The sequence below is a fragment of the Anopheles arabiensis genome, chromosome 2 (assembly GCF_016920715.1).
Source record: "Anopheles arabiensis isolate DONGOLA chromosome 2, AaraD3, whole genome shotgun sequence".
In the NCBI taxonomy this organism is placed as follows: Eukaryota; Metazoa; Arthropoda; class Insecta; order Diptera; family Culicidae; genus Anopheles; species Anopheles arabiensis.
In genome coordinates, this window is record NC_053517.1 from 54836407 (window position 1) to 54849191 (window position 12785).

The 12785-nt window shown below is 42.7% G+C and overlaps 3 protein-coding genes across 4 annotated transcripts in view; 1 reads left to right on the forward strand and 2 right to left on the reverse strand.

Moving 5' to 3' along the window:
- Positions 1-3062, reverse strand: part of LOC120908785 (solute carrier family 35 member F4) — a 28460-nt gene extending 25398 nt beyond the window's left edge. The window contains 1 exon segment of the mRNA XM_040320141.1: positions 1740-3062. The gene's annotated coding sequence lies outside the window, so the exon portion shown is untranslated.
- Positions 3063-3327: 265 nt separating this feature from the next.
- LOC120896532 (WD repeat-containing protein 6) lies at positions 3328-7166 on the reverse strand. The gene is made up of 3 exons (XM_040300717.1): positions 7043-7166; positions 6212-6967; positions 3328-6142 (listed from the first exon to the last, which is right to left on the reverse strand). The coding sequence occupies exons 1-3, from the start codon at positions 7101-7103 to the stop codon at positions 3858-3860; spliced, it is 3102 nt and encodes a 1033-aa protein (XP_040156651.1). The 5' UTR covers positions 7104-7166; the 3' UTR covers positions 3328-3857.
- Positions 7167-7477: 311 nt separating this feature from the next.
- LOC120899697 (RNA-binding protein 25) lies at positions 7478-12785 on the forward strand. 2 transcript variants are annotated; one of them, XR_005739090.1, is made up of 7 exons: positions 7478-8246; positions 8316-8584; positions 8663-9631; positions 9710-10680; positions 10765-11138; positions 11214-11431; positions 12445-12785. XR_005739090.1 is itself a non-coding variant. In XM_040305819.1 (7 exons), the coding sequence occupies exons 2-7, from the start codon at positions 8169-8171 to the stop codon at positions 11304-11306; spliced, it is 2754 nt and encodes a 917-aa protein (XP_040161753.1). In that variant the 5' UTR covers positions 7478-7631; positions 7716-8168; the 3' UTR covers positions 11307-12342. The 2 variants fall into 2 exon arrangements, 1 of the variants encoding a protein (XP_040161753.1); XM_040305819.1 differs by lacking the exon at positions 12445-12785 and having other exon boundaries at positions 7478-7631; positions 7716-8246; positions 11214-12342.

Below are 12785 nucleotides of genomic sequence, written 5' to 3' on the forward strand. Positions count from 1 at the left end.
ATAAATCGATCACAGTGTACCCTTATGGTACCCGCGAATAAGCCCAAAAAACATCACCACTGGACAAAAAAACGTGCCGCTAAACTTAGCCCACGAGCCGCAAGTCCCGCAATTCGTGACGAAAGCACCAAGGAATGTAACAGGAACACGAAATCAAATACGTTAACGACACACGCAACGAATACGGGTAGTACGCGCAGTGGATGGGGATGAGACGTTTGGCGACAGGTTCACCGTCCACACTGTTGTCCTGCGCTCGTGCTTATCGCCAGTACAGGCGAGGGATTAGAAATAGCACGACAGAACGGAAGTATGACGTCTCAGCAACATGCGCCACCTCACGTCTCTTGGATCTGACTTTGCAATGCCTACTATTACACGACTATGGTTCATCGGTAGGTTACTCGTGTGTCGGTGTAGACGGGGAGGATTCCGAACCAAGGAATGATGAGCGCGATCTCGTTATGGACAGTAAAACCTGTTACGACGTCGGCGGTTTTGTCTTTCTATATACGATTATTTAAAATCGATATTGCTACATCACTTTGATGCCCGCGTACGCCTCCTTGCATTAGCGCGGGCTTAGGGCTTCTCATCGTAACGGATTGTCTCGGTGCAGATCCAAAATATGTTGTTTGGCGGGTTTCTTCTGTTTGTTTTTCGAGAATCCTTCACATGCCAACGAACGTACGCCCAGCCAGGACTTGGCCGACGATTAAAGTAAGTTTACACGAAACAAACTGTTACAGCACATCAAGACAAACAGGAAAAGCTTTGCGAGAGGTAGCTGTTGAATGGTAGCATATGATGATGAGCAAGCAGAAAGCGTTTCTGGATTATGGTATTACTTTTTTGCATAATAAAACATTTGTGTGTGTGTGTGTGCATGTTTAGCATCCTTTTATGTTGTCATTATATTTAGCACTGTTAGCACTCTTATTTTACTCCGCAAAATTGAAATGATGCAGCACGTCAGCATCGAAAATGCCTACGTTTCGGTTACTGTAGTAACAAGTAGTTTGAGCATTGCGATGCTAACTTTTGTTGTACACACGTACAGACATTGAACCGAAATGGTACGTTATTGATTTTCTGTAGTTAAAAATTTAAATCTTCCAGCAAAAAAAAAAAAACGTTTGTAAGAGTATGTATGGCTCATTGATAGTATTTTTAGAACTAATGGAAGTCGTACGGGAGAATAGTTTGAATAAATAATGCGATAAAGAATAGTTTATTTTTCATCAGCAACATTCAGAGTTGAGGTTGTAGGTAAGTGATTGTGTCATTCTTCTTTATCCAACAACATAACTACGCAGTCCGCGTTTAAACAATACCGTAAACAAATAGAAATTTTATGATGAAAACGGTATTTGTGCTTATGTTGCAAATGTATGCATGAAAGTAGCAGAAGCTAACATGGGATTTCTTTTTGAAGAATAAAAGCGGCCTTATCACACACACATTTCGTGTTAACCGATTTGAACTTTGGCTTAACCATTCAATTCACGCATTGATTCTAGTCCACCCAAAAGCGTTGCAATAAAGCTCCCAGAGCAATCGATAGATGTACAACATAAATCATCGTCGGTGGACCCTTAATAGCACTTTTGGATTTCATCTATCTTTTTTTAAGAAACAAAAAAAGTATCTTATTTTGGTATTTGTTTGCGAGGATTTTACGGTTAGATAAATGTATTATAAACATAAAGTTACGAAAGATACTGGATTCAATCACTTACATAAGTTCCATTCATTGGTTTCCCATTTCACATGTACGCAACACGCTGACAGGTGCATTAAACCTTGACGAAGGATATTTGAATAGTCATCTCAAAATTTCTTTCATCACAAAAAACACTGATTTGCCAACAATACACCTCTTTAAGAACACACTACTGCAACAACAGAAGTACTATTATTTCGTAATTACAATGCAAACATCACGTATATTTTGCACAGATGTTACACGGTTTCATTTGCGATCCTGCTGAGAGCTCATGCCCACTGACTATAAAACCCGGACATCGGTAGCAGAATTAGTAAAGCATTTACTTTAAACAAACTCTTTCCCAACAATGACACTCAATTCACACATCACACACTATTGCACACACCGTGCGCTGGGGCTAGAACGCGGGAAGATTCACGACCTTTCGCAAGGCTCTTCGTGCGATGAAAACTCGCAGTAACCCAATACGAAGCCATACAAATCCGAACGGCTTCAAAACACTCGAACAAGCAGCAACAGCAGTAGCCGTCGGTTTCGTCGTGCGCAGTAAATGACTATGGCCATGATGCCGAAAAAGGGAAAAACTCCCTAATCAGAACCGTCATTGCTGCCCTTTCACCTCTGCGGACGAATTCAACGTGGCGTGTGGTTTTGGAATATGCATTCTTCTTTTTTTCACTAAAATTCGACAGTCAATGTAGCATAGCAACGCCTAATACGCCCTTCCTTTTTTGGACGTGATGTGCTTGAAGCAAGTACACAATATCGATTACTAGATCCCCTGCTATTCCTGTCCTGGCATATGGACAGGTAGCAGAGCACTAGGTACAATGAAAAAGTGTCCTTACACCCGCGAAACATTAGCTGTTAATTGCAGCAGATAATCAACACTAATCACCGTGGCTAAATTAGAAACACAATTTCACCTTTTCTGAACACCTGTTCTTTATAACACAATAAGTTTTGACTCAATTATGGCAAGAAAATGAATGCGTGTGGCACAGTGCTACAAGGATGCTTGCTCTGTGCATAATGGCTACGTGCAGCTCGAGTTCTGGAATTCGTGAAACCCCCGAAGCAAGCTCCATTTGGCACAACAGAGAAAACACACCCACCCGAATATTTCCTGCTTCTTACGCCAACTATAATCCACCACTCGCCAGAACTCACCAGAGCGTAGCAGCGCTCAATCACCGCGGAGTGCACTAGCTCGCCCAGCTGTATGCAGGAACAGGGTAACGCGTTATTTCCCAATCAGTAACGTTTCCTTTTTTCTTCGAATTGTCTGAACTGGGCTTAATTTTGAATGATTTAAAAATAGGGAAAAGGGGGTTTGGATAAAGTCGTACATGAGTCGTAGCTACATTTTGCGAATTTAAATAAATGTACTGTATTTCTCAAAAAAAAAAAAAAATCGGGTATTCCCATGAAATAATTTTGATATTTAATATTAAGCATTTAACTAAGATCTTTAAAATTATTTCGCTGATGATCAATTCTTTTTTTGATACGAATTTTACATGAACATCCTTGATTGTTTAATTGTTTATTTAACAAGAGAAGGGGTTTAACAAGAGAAGAAAAGGTACGCTAAAATGTAGTTAGTTTATCTTGCATAACTTACTTTTAGATAAACTTCATTTTATTTTAGTTTAAAGTAGCTTATTTTTAATCGAATTATAACTTATGTTGTAATCAAAGTTTTGTTATAATTGCTTGGTCTATGGCAGTGATCTCCAGCCTGTGGTTCGTGGCGTTAACAGACGTGGTCCGCGAAATAATTTATTTTTGAAAAAGAAAATCTTATTACTACACATATCGTGCGTTTTCCCCCACAATTAAGATTAAATTATCAACATGCATGTCTAGAATAAGATTTAAACATATCTTTAATAAAAAAAACATTAACCTGGTTAAAAAATGTATCCCTTCAATGAATGTGGGCCGCGGCAAATGTATTTTCAAAGCCAAGTGATCCGCGATCCTATAAAGGTGGGAGAGCACTGGTCTATGGTGTTTGAAAACTGTTGATCAAACGTAAAATAAGTTTGGTATAATTGTTGGATTCTTTGTCATAATGAACCTACTTTTTTAATTTAAAGAAACAAGATCTAAAAACTTTATTGCTCTACGTCATTTTACTGTTCATCAATGTGCCTTGTAGCTGGATTATTTCAATACCGCAACCATACACAATTGCTTCATTATCTTCCTCTATGAACGATACTCCTTTCACGTCCGCAATGCATGTGTTGATTGTGCTTTCGACTACAAGCTTATCATAGCTAGAAAAATTGCTCACAAACAGCCGTTGATCAACACCCACGCTAATCATTTTATCGTTATCTAGCAACTTTAATCCCGTAACTTGTGCGGTATGCATATACTGTTCACTTAAATGCTTCAGCACTCGTACCTGTAGCTTTTCATTCGATTTCTTCATTTCTAGTAACGAAACCGTAACTGACTGATCATCGCCACCGGTAACAAACACGAGTTTTCCCGCACCAATTTGCTTTACATCGACTGCATTCACGCCACTGGTATGATGTCGATGTCGGAAGATGGGCTCCGTTGGGCAGGATGCATCCCAGAAGCATAAATATCCGTCCGTTGCCATTGTTATGAAAATTGACTTTTCATTAATATCAATGCTAATCATCTTTAAAATGCATCGTCCGTAAAATGTTTCACCAGTCAGGGACACTGAAAACTGACCATCGGTTGTAGAAAGCTGATATATTCGCACAAACCCATCGGAACAGCCAAACACGATGCGATCATTGGTAAGAAAGGCCGCGCACATAAACTTTGTTTCTGGATCGAAAGTGGACCGTCGATTCGTTTTCCATCGGCTGCGCTCCGAATCGGTGGCCAATAGCATATATTCATACTCCTGTTTTATGCGAAAACTGTCCAAATCGATGCTGGTCAAGCATATCTGTGCCCTTCCGCCGGCTGAAATCATGAGCAGTGCACCGTTTTCAAGCCGTTTGACTAGAATCGTTTTTACGCTTGATATATGGCTAAACAGGTGTTTACGAGGCGCTTCCAGTATTTGCCCATTGTCCAAAACGTTGATTCTTAGAATATTGTCCTCCCCTCCGGAAAGCAATAAATAAGAATTTCCATGCTTCGCTACCTGCAACACGTTACATGCCCGTGTGTGCCAGTTGAAGCGTGAGAGTGTCAGCTCACTGCCAACGTTGTTGCGTGGTGTAAAATGTACTTTTTTCAGTTTTTTATGTTGAATGAACACGAACGTGAAGATGGTCGCTGATGGTTCGTAAAAGAAATCCCAACACCGGTGTCCTCCGCCACAGTCAAACTGAACAAACGTCTCATTGGCATCATCCACCACGAGGAAGTGTGAATCGTTGAAGCCTAGGTAGAACGTTTTTGAGCCGCGTACTACCAGTTTGCGATCGATCCATCCAATGACCGATTTGCTGAACGTAAGGAGTTCCAGTGTGCGTGTATTACAATTCACAGCTAACTCACATATCCGGCCATCATGTCCGGTGGTTCTTAAGTTGTACACATCCGTTAATGGCAGGCAATTTTCCTCAACGATCATTTCAGTGATGCCTAGCTTTCCGTGCACGTTCGTTAATTTGAATGCAGGTTCTACGTGCAGCTTATCAAAAAGGTACAAGTGTCCCGAACGATCGGCCATGAGCAACAATGATTCATTGAGTACTACAAACGCAGTCAGCCATCGTTCAGATGAGTTAGGAATTATATGGCAGGATACAATGTCCGCCAGAGTCTCATCGAACACAACGCATCGTCCGTGAGAATCGCAAACGGCCACCGTTTTCGACCGTGTACAGTAATTTAATGACCTTATGGAACTCTCTTTTACATCAAAGCCGGCTTCATTTTCCAAAGATTTCTGGAAGGTTACGTTTTCACTTCCTACGAGATGAGTGGGTTGGTCGTTGCCGATTTTGTAGATTTTCACACAACAGCCACCAGCTAGATATAGATATGTTGCTCCAATTTCTATAATGCTACATTTAAAATCATCCAGTCTTTCAAGCTGTTGTACAATCGTGCCACTACTATCCAAAATCATCACCTGATTGTGGTTCGTTATAGCTACCATGTATCCATTGTTTAAGAACTTTACTTTTGCCAAATGCTCGTTTCGTTGCAAGTTGGGGCTGATGTCTGTCAAGGCATTTTTGTGTTTACAAAGATCGTCACCGTCGTCGATGGCATGGCGTATGCAGTACTTATGTAAGTTTCCATTGCTCGCTGTTACAAAAATCGTGGCACTTGTGGGATCATAATCCATACTCCATAATGTGGGTCCTTCATCTAAGCGTTTCTTCAGCACCAGATCCCCATCGACAGTCCAAAGGCAAAGATGTGAATCCTCCCCGATCGATGCAACCAGAGTTCGGTGCTCTAAAATTATGATTTCATTCATGAAAAAAAAAAACAGTGAGCAACCAAATCAACAGTGAAACAACTTACCTCCATTTATGATACGACATTGAAACACCCTAGCTGTGTGAGCGAAACAATATCTTTCCTCCCGCAGTTCTATCGCCCGCGAGCAGCTATCCTTATTACCTGACAGTTTAACGTTCCAAAATTTAACCGATCGATCATCCGAGGTAGTTGTGAGCAAGCCTATATCAAAATTGCACGATATCGAGAAAATGACCCCGTTATGGGCAGAGACACTCGTTAACACTTTGCCCCGGTTTGGACCATCAACGGACCAGATCAGCAAAAGACCTAAGGCAGTGCCAGAAAGTATTATAACGTTCTCCCACCGTTGGCCGGTAATCGTGGAACAGTAGAGCGTAGACCCGTCCTCGCACGGACTTTTATCGACAACATCCCATTGCAAACAACGATAGCTATCGCCACGTTTCAATAACGCTGCCACTCCATGCGCGGTAACAATGCACAGCTCGGTAGAAGAGAGCAGTGAGATCCGGCTAATCCAGTCGTTTAACCGTCGTCGAATGAAAGGTACCGGATGGAGGTCTATTTCTTCCGGAATAACGAGCAGAGCACATTCAGAGAACGTGTGGGATTGGCAATCTAATATGATACTGTACGTTGCACGACCAGCGTGAACTATCACGAGCCATTGTTCTTCCTTCATAACACATGCCTCTATTCCATGAATTTTATCCACTAGCCTTGGCAATGGAGCGATCCTTCGTAGCGTCGATCCATTTGATGAGCGGTACACGAGCAGCAACTGGTTCCCTATGCCTGTACAGTTCGTCCAACACAGAGATAGAATAAGTTAAGCCATTTTAAACAGTATGATTATTTGTTTGTGTGTACCTATGAGTAATTTCTCGCCACAAAGCACTCTAATGCAAGTTGCATCGGTAAGCACACGCATGATTCCGACCGGTAAAGAGAGGTTTTGATAAAAATTTGTTTATTGTTTTTTTCACTGCATGCTCGTGACAGGAAATCAACCAAATAAGCAGGTCGCACAACGAGCAGCAACACTGACGATTGCTGACATAATATCCTTTTCCATATTTCTGCGCCTTGATGCGCTGGCAATGATAAATGAAATGTTTTTCTTTTGTTTCAATTTTTATAGTGTAAGTTTATTGAACATAACCCTGGGTTATAAGAAGAATGAATCATAAATCTTATTTAACGGCGAGTACGCGATGTTTTAGACCATCGCCACCGGTTCAAGTACAGTCATGTGTGCGATGAAAAATCAGCTGTCAAAATGTGCTGCATGAACTAACCTGACAAACTTTCAGTAACGCGAAGTCCTCCTATCTTTTTTTGCACGCACGGGCCAGCAAATCTTAAAGAAATAATTCTTCAATTCCTGCTTAAACCGGCTCGCGTTTAGCTAGACTCGTGCAGTGAAGGTCGTCCCAGTCCTCCCAATTTGGGATTCACTGTAAGTGAACTGTAAAAGTTAGCATCATTTGTGGAATTTGAAGAGCAAAATAAGAAGCAGAAAGGTTCTTCGTTTTCATCTTAGCGCGCCTCCGCGAGTCCGCAGGGCTGGGGTTACGTGCGTGTAGCTGTGTGCAAAGTGTGTGTCTCTCGTTATCGAAGCAAGGAACCGGGAGGGTTAGTTGGCAAGCGGAATCAAATTGTGTAGGTACCGCCATAGCAACTGTTTTGGGCTGCTGGTGGGTGTGAAGGCAACAGCATAAATCGATTGTTGACAAGCTGTATCATCCGCTTCCCTGAAGCTTCCGGAGCAAACCTTCTGGTGTGCAAACGACTGGCAGCTAACTCAGATCACAGTCGTGTTTTCACTTAGGATACTAGCTGAACAACTTCGATTCAAACTATAGTTTTGTATAGGTTGCGTTCACTCCCCTTAATCAAAACACACAAGTGTGAATTATTTCAGCAAATTATTGTCAAAACGTTGTGTGGTTCGCTGCTCTTTGGATAAGCAACGGCACTTTGACAAATCAGCATCATGTCTTTCCATCCTCGTCCTCCGGGAACCACAATCGTTTCCCCTGGGATACCGTACATCGCTCCACCAATTGTACAGGTAAAATATTGATACACAAGTCGATTAACAATACTATTCATCAGTGACAATATGAATACTAAATTACAGCAACCGATGATGCCTGCTATGAACCAGCCACCCCCGTCTAACCGAGGAGGGAGTTTCCGATCCGGAGCGACAATCGGGTCTCGTCCACAGATGTACAATAACAAACCACCACCCCAACCAGAACCCGTGTACGATGGTCCGATAGTGACCGTATTCGTAGGCAATATCAGCGAGAAGGTACCAGATCCCATGATAAAACAAATACTAGCCGCTTGCGGCACAGTGGTAAACTGGAAACGTGTATCAACCTTTGGATTCTGCGAATATGAGTAAGTATTCGAGACGATGGGCCAGTTTTTGATGAATGCTAGAATTTCCTGATCTATATTTCCAATCCTGTCCAACAGTCCTGCCGGGGGTGCACGTGCCGTGCGCTTGGTACACGACCTAGAGGTGGGAGGAAAAAAGCTGGTGGCCAAGGTGGATGCCAAGAATAAAGCGCTGCTTGATTCGTTCCGTGAGGATGAAAATAACGCCGAAACAACCAACGAAGTGTCGGAGAAGCGGGGCGATGATGATGCAATGGAAAGCATCAATCGCATACTGGAAGACTTCAAGGAAGAGCTGGCAGCGGCAGAGCAGCAACAGGAAGAAACTCAAGCCAAGCAGAAAAAGATGCTTCAAACGGTGGACATTGAAGACGGGAAGCGCGACATTATCAATAAAGAAATAGGCAAGTTTCGCAAGTACACCGAAGAGGAGGAGCTGAAAAAGGAAAAAGAAAAGGAGCGCAAAAAGCGGGAGGAAAAGCGAACGGAGGAAAAACAACGACGTTCAGTATCACCCCGCAAGGACAAAAAACCTTCGAACTCGTCGAGACGGCGCAGCAGATCGAGATCGCGTGATCGTGAACGCGACCGTGAGCGGGAACGAGAGCAGCGTGAACGTGACAAGGAGCGTGAGCGTGAGCGCGAGCGAGAGCAGCGCGAACGGGAGCGCGAACGAGAACGTGAACGTGATTTAGAAAGGCAACGGGAACGGGAAAGGGAACGCGAAAGGGAACGGGAACGAGAACGCGAGCGGGAGCGGGAAGATATCAAGGTGAACCGGAATCCTCGTGACATCCAGAAGGAGAAGGAAATAGAAGAGGAAGCTCGGGAAAGGAAGAAAGCGGAGAAAAAGGCCCGTGATAAGGAGGCAGCGTACCAAGAACGGTTGCGCAACTGGGAAGCTCGTGAAAGGAGGAAGGCCAAGGATTACGAGAAGGAACGGGAGAAGGATCGATGCAAGGAAGAGGAACGTGAGCGGGAAGCGAAACGGCTGAAAGAGTTTCTTGAGGACTATGATGACGATCGTGATGATCCAAAGTACTATAAGTAAGTAATACTACAGACATTTTTTTTTGTATGTTGCTTCTACTGACTGTTCACGTTTGATTTGTATTGCTTACCTAGGGGTCGTGAGCTGCAGCGAAGACTTGCTGAACGAGTTCGTGAAGCAGACGCCGATTCCAAGGATCGCAACAAAGAACAGGAGGAGTTGGATGAATTGAAGAACAAAATATTCAGCGGAGAGTATGACAACCCGACGCTCGAGTTCGAGAAAGCCAAAAAGGAACGCGAGGATCTATACAAACCCAAGATTCTGATTGACGTAAATTTGGAACAATCGCAGCAGCGCGAACGGGAGCTGGAACGGGAGCGTATGCGGGAAATAGAGCGTCAGCGCGCGAAGGAACGCGAACGCATGAATAAAGAGCGCTACGTATTGGCACAAGCTTCGAGGGAACTTGCTTCGGTCGACGCTGAACCAATCGAATCGGACTCCAGTGGGCAGGATAATTTTAATTCACCTGCTGGAAGTGCGCTGCAGGCCGCGAATAGCAGTACTTCTAATGGGCCAGGTTCAGGCTCTGCCAGCATAATGGATGGAATGGCAAATAGCAACCATCACCACCATCACCACCATCATCCACATCATCATCATCAGCACCACGGTCATCATAATGCAACGGAGCAACGCGTCGCGTCTGCTGGACAACATCCGCCTCATGCAGGTTCTGAAACGCGTGATTCATTCGGGCTGATGGGGCACGGTAGTGTAGGCACTGCTGCACACGGTGGTTCTGGAGGAATGCTGGATGATGATAGCTCTCGACACTCGATGCGATCGAACTCGCAGCACGGAATTCCCGAAAGTCCCGAAGCAAATAGCAACAGTGAGATGAACTCTATATCGGACAAATCGTCGCATCATCACCATCAGCAACTTCTGCCACAGCAATCAACAGTAGGCCCAACGATCAGTCTTAATCTGAACGTGAATGCTAAAAAGAAAAAGCTTGAAATGAAGGACGTATTCAACAGCCTTGATGACGACACTGAGGAATCCAACGGACCGAAAAAACGAAAACTTGTACCATTGGGTAAGCACACGCTCCAAACTCACGGTTACCATAGCAACTTGTTATTGGTATTAATACTATCGTGTAATTTGTAACTTTCCACAGAGTACGAGGATGGACGGGGTCAAACGGACACACCGATTGGAACGGCAAACAGCACACCGGCGGGTAGCGCGCCAAAATCATCGAAAAGCAAAAAGGATGACGCATCGAGCCGAGAAACTCAAAAATCGCAGGAAGAGAAGCGCAAAAATATTAAGAGTATTATCGACAAGATACCAACGGAGAAGAGCGATCTCTTTAATTATCCGCTCGATTGGAACGAAATCGATAGTACGATCGAGAAGAAGATTCGACCATGGATAAATAAAAAGATAATTGAGTATATAGGTGAACCGGAACCAACGCTGGTGGATTTCATCTGCTCCAAGGTGTTAGCCGGTAGCACTCCCCAGGGTATACTGGACGATGTTCAGATGGTAAGTAACACTCGTTCGGATGCAACATCGATGTATCGTTTTCATTCGCTGGATTTTACTTTTTTTTGGTTACAGGTTCTCGACGAGGAAGCGGAGGTTTTCGTTGTGAAAATGTGGCGACTGCTGATCTATGAAGTGGAAGCAAAAAAAGTTGGTTTGGCGAAGTAGGGACTACCAACGAACACGCGCTAACGGGAAAAAAGGAACAAAATGCAAATGCAAATTTACGCAAAACTGCGTGACACCGTACAGAAGCAGTTCACCCCGATGTGTGTACCCCCTACCTTTGACCGGTGAGTCAGTTGACAGCGGTCAGTGAAAACATTTTTTTAGCTGGTGTATTTGGTTAGGTTAAGCGATTAGCGCTACGAAAACTGTTCAACAAGGAGCGGTGAGGTGTATAAGGAAGGCGTGCTGATCGCATATAATAAACCTTGTTCCTAATAATTCCCCTGATTCCCTTTTTGATGATAAAGTTGCATTCTATCCACTGACAATTTTTAAGTAGATGCCCCGCGTCAACTCAAAGGCACTATTTTTTAAACTAAAATTGCGTTACAGAAGTGCGCTTCATAAACTATAGAAAGTGTCAATTTTGTTTTATTGTAAAGCACTAAACTACCGGTCTCCTAGTTAAAAGCCTTCTACTCTCATGATACTTTCTCTCAGCGCAGTTATTAGTGAGTTTTGATGGCCATGTTTATGGTTTTTGATCTACTTTAAAACATACACTTTACATTACTACGACACACATAATGAAAACTAAGTTGAATACGAATTTTGGCGCGTACCAAAATGATGGTTTGTTTGCTCTTCATACAATTGTAGGAAAGAATCTGTATTGCTAAGCTAGTTAAAAGCGTTGTAAACATAAAACATTGAAGCAAGGTTGCCACAAACCCTTAGAATTAATTTCAAAAGAAACTTTTTTTTAAATTTCGTTGAACGATAATTCGTGTCAGAAAGATTAAACCATTAACAAGATAACCGGACTCTAACTAGCTCGGAGTAACGTAGGAACAATATTCAATGTTTTAACCTTACATGACTAACCCGCACTAGAGCTACCCCGAACAGGCGTTGTAGCTATGACACACATACGCAGAAAGTGTAAAGGAAACAATTATCTATTATAGTGCAAAACAAAAAGGCTTATATAAATACACACTCAGCCGAAGGCACCTATAAATAATGTCAGCAAAAACTGGGTTTTCAATTCCTTTGTATTATTGACGTTTATGCACACATTTAAAATAGCTTCCATTTTACTTCCAATGTTCAACCTAATTCGAATTCTTTTTTTCAGTGAATGAATGTATTATTTGTGGAGAACTACGCTATGAAGAGTTGTATGGGCTCTTTTGGCGGATGGCATGCGGGAAACTGCTACATGTAAGTAGATAATTGTTGTTTTCGGTTTCACATAAAGTTTTGAGAAACATTTTCAAACTGTACTTTTACATGATTTCGTAACATTTTCGAACTAAATTAATGGCTTAGAATAATGATAGTATAAATTTTATTTTATGGGATCGATTTTGTTCTTTGAATTATTAGAACAAATGTTATTTTTCGATTTCGATGGGTGTTATTCCATCAGAACCAGGCCACGAAAAATCAACAATAAATTTCTCCACACGCTGCTAA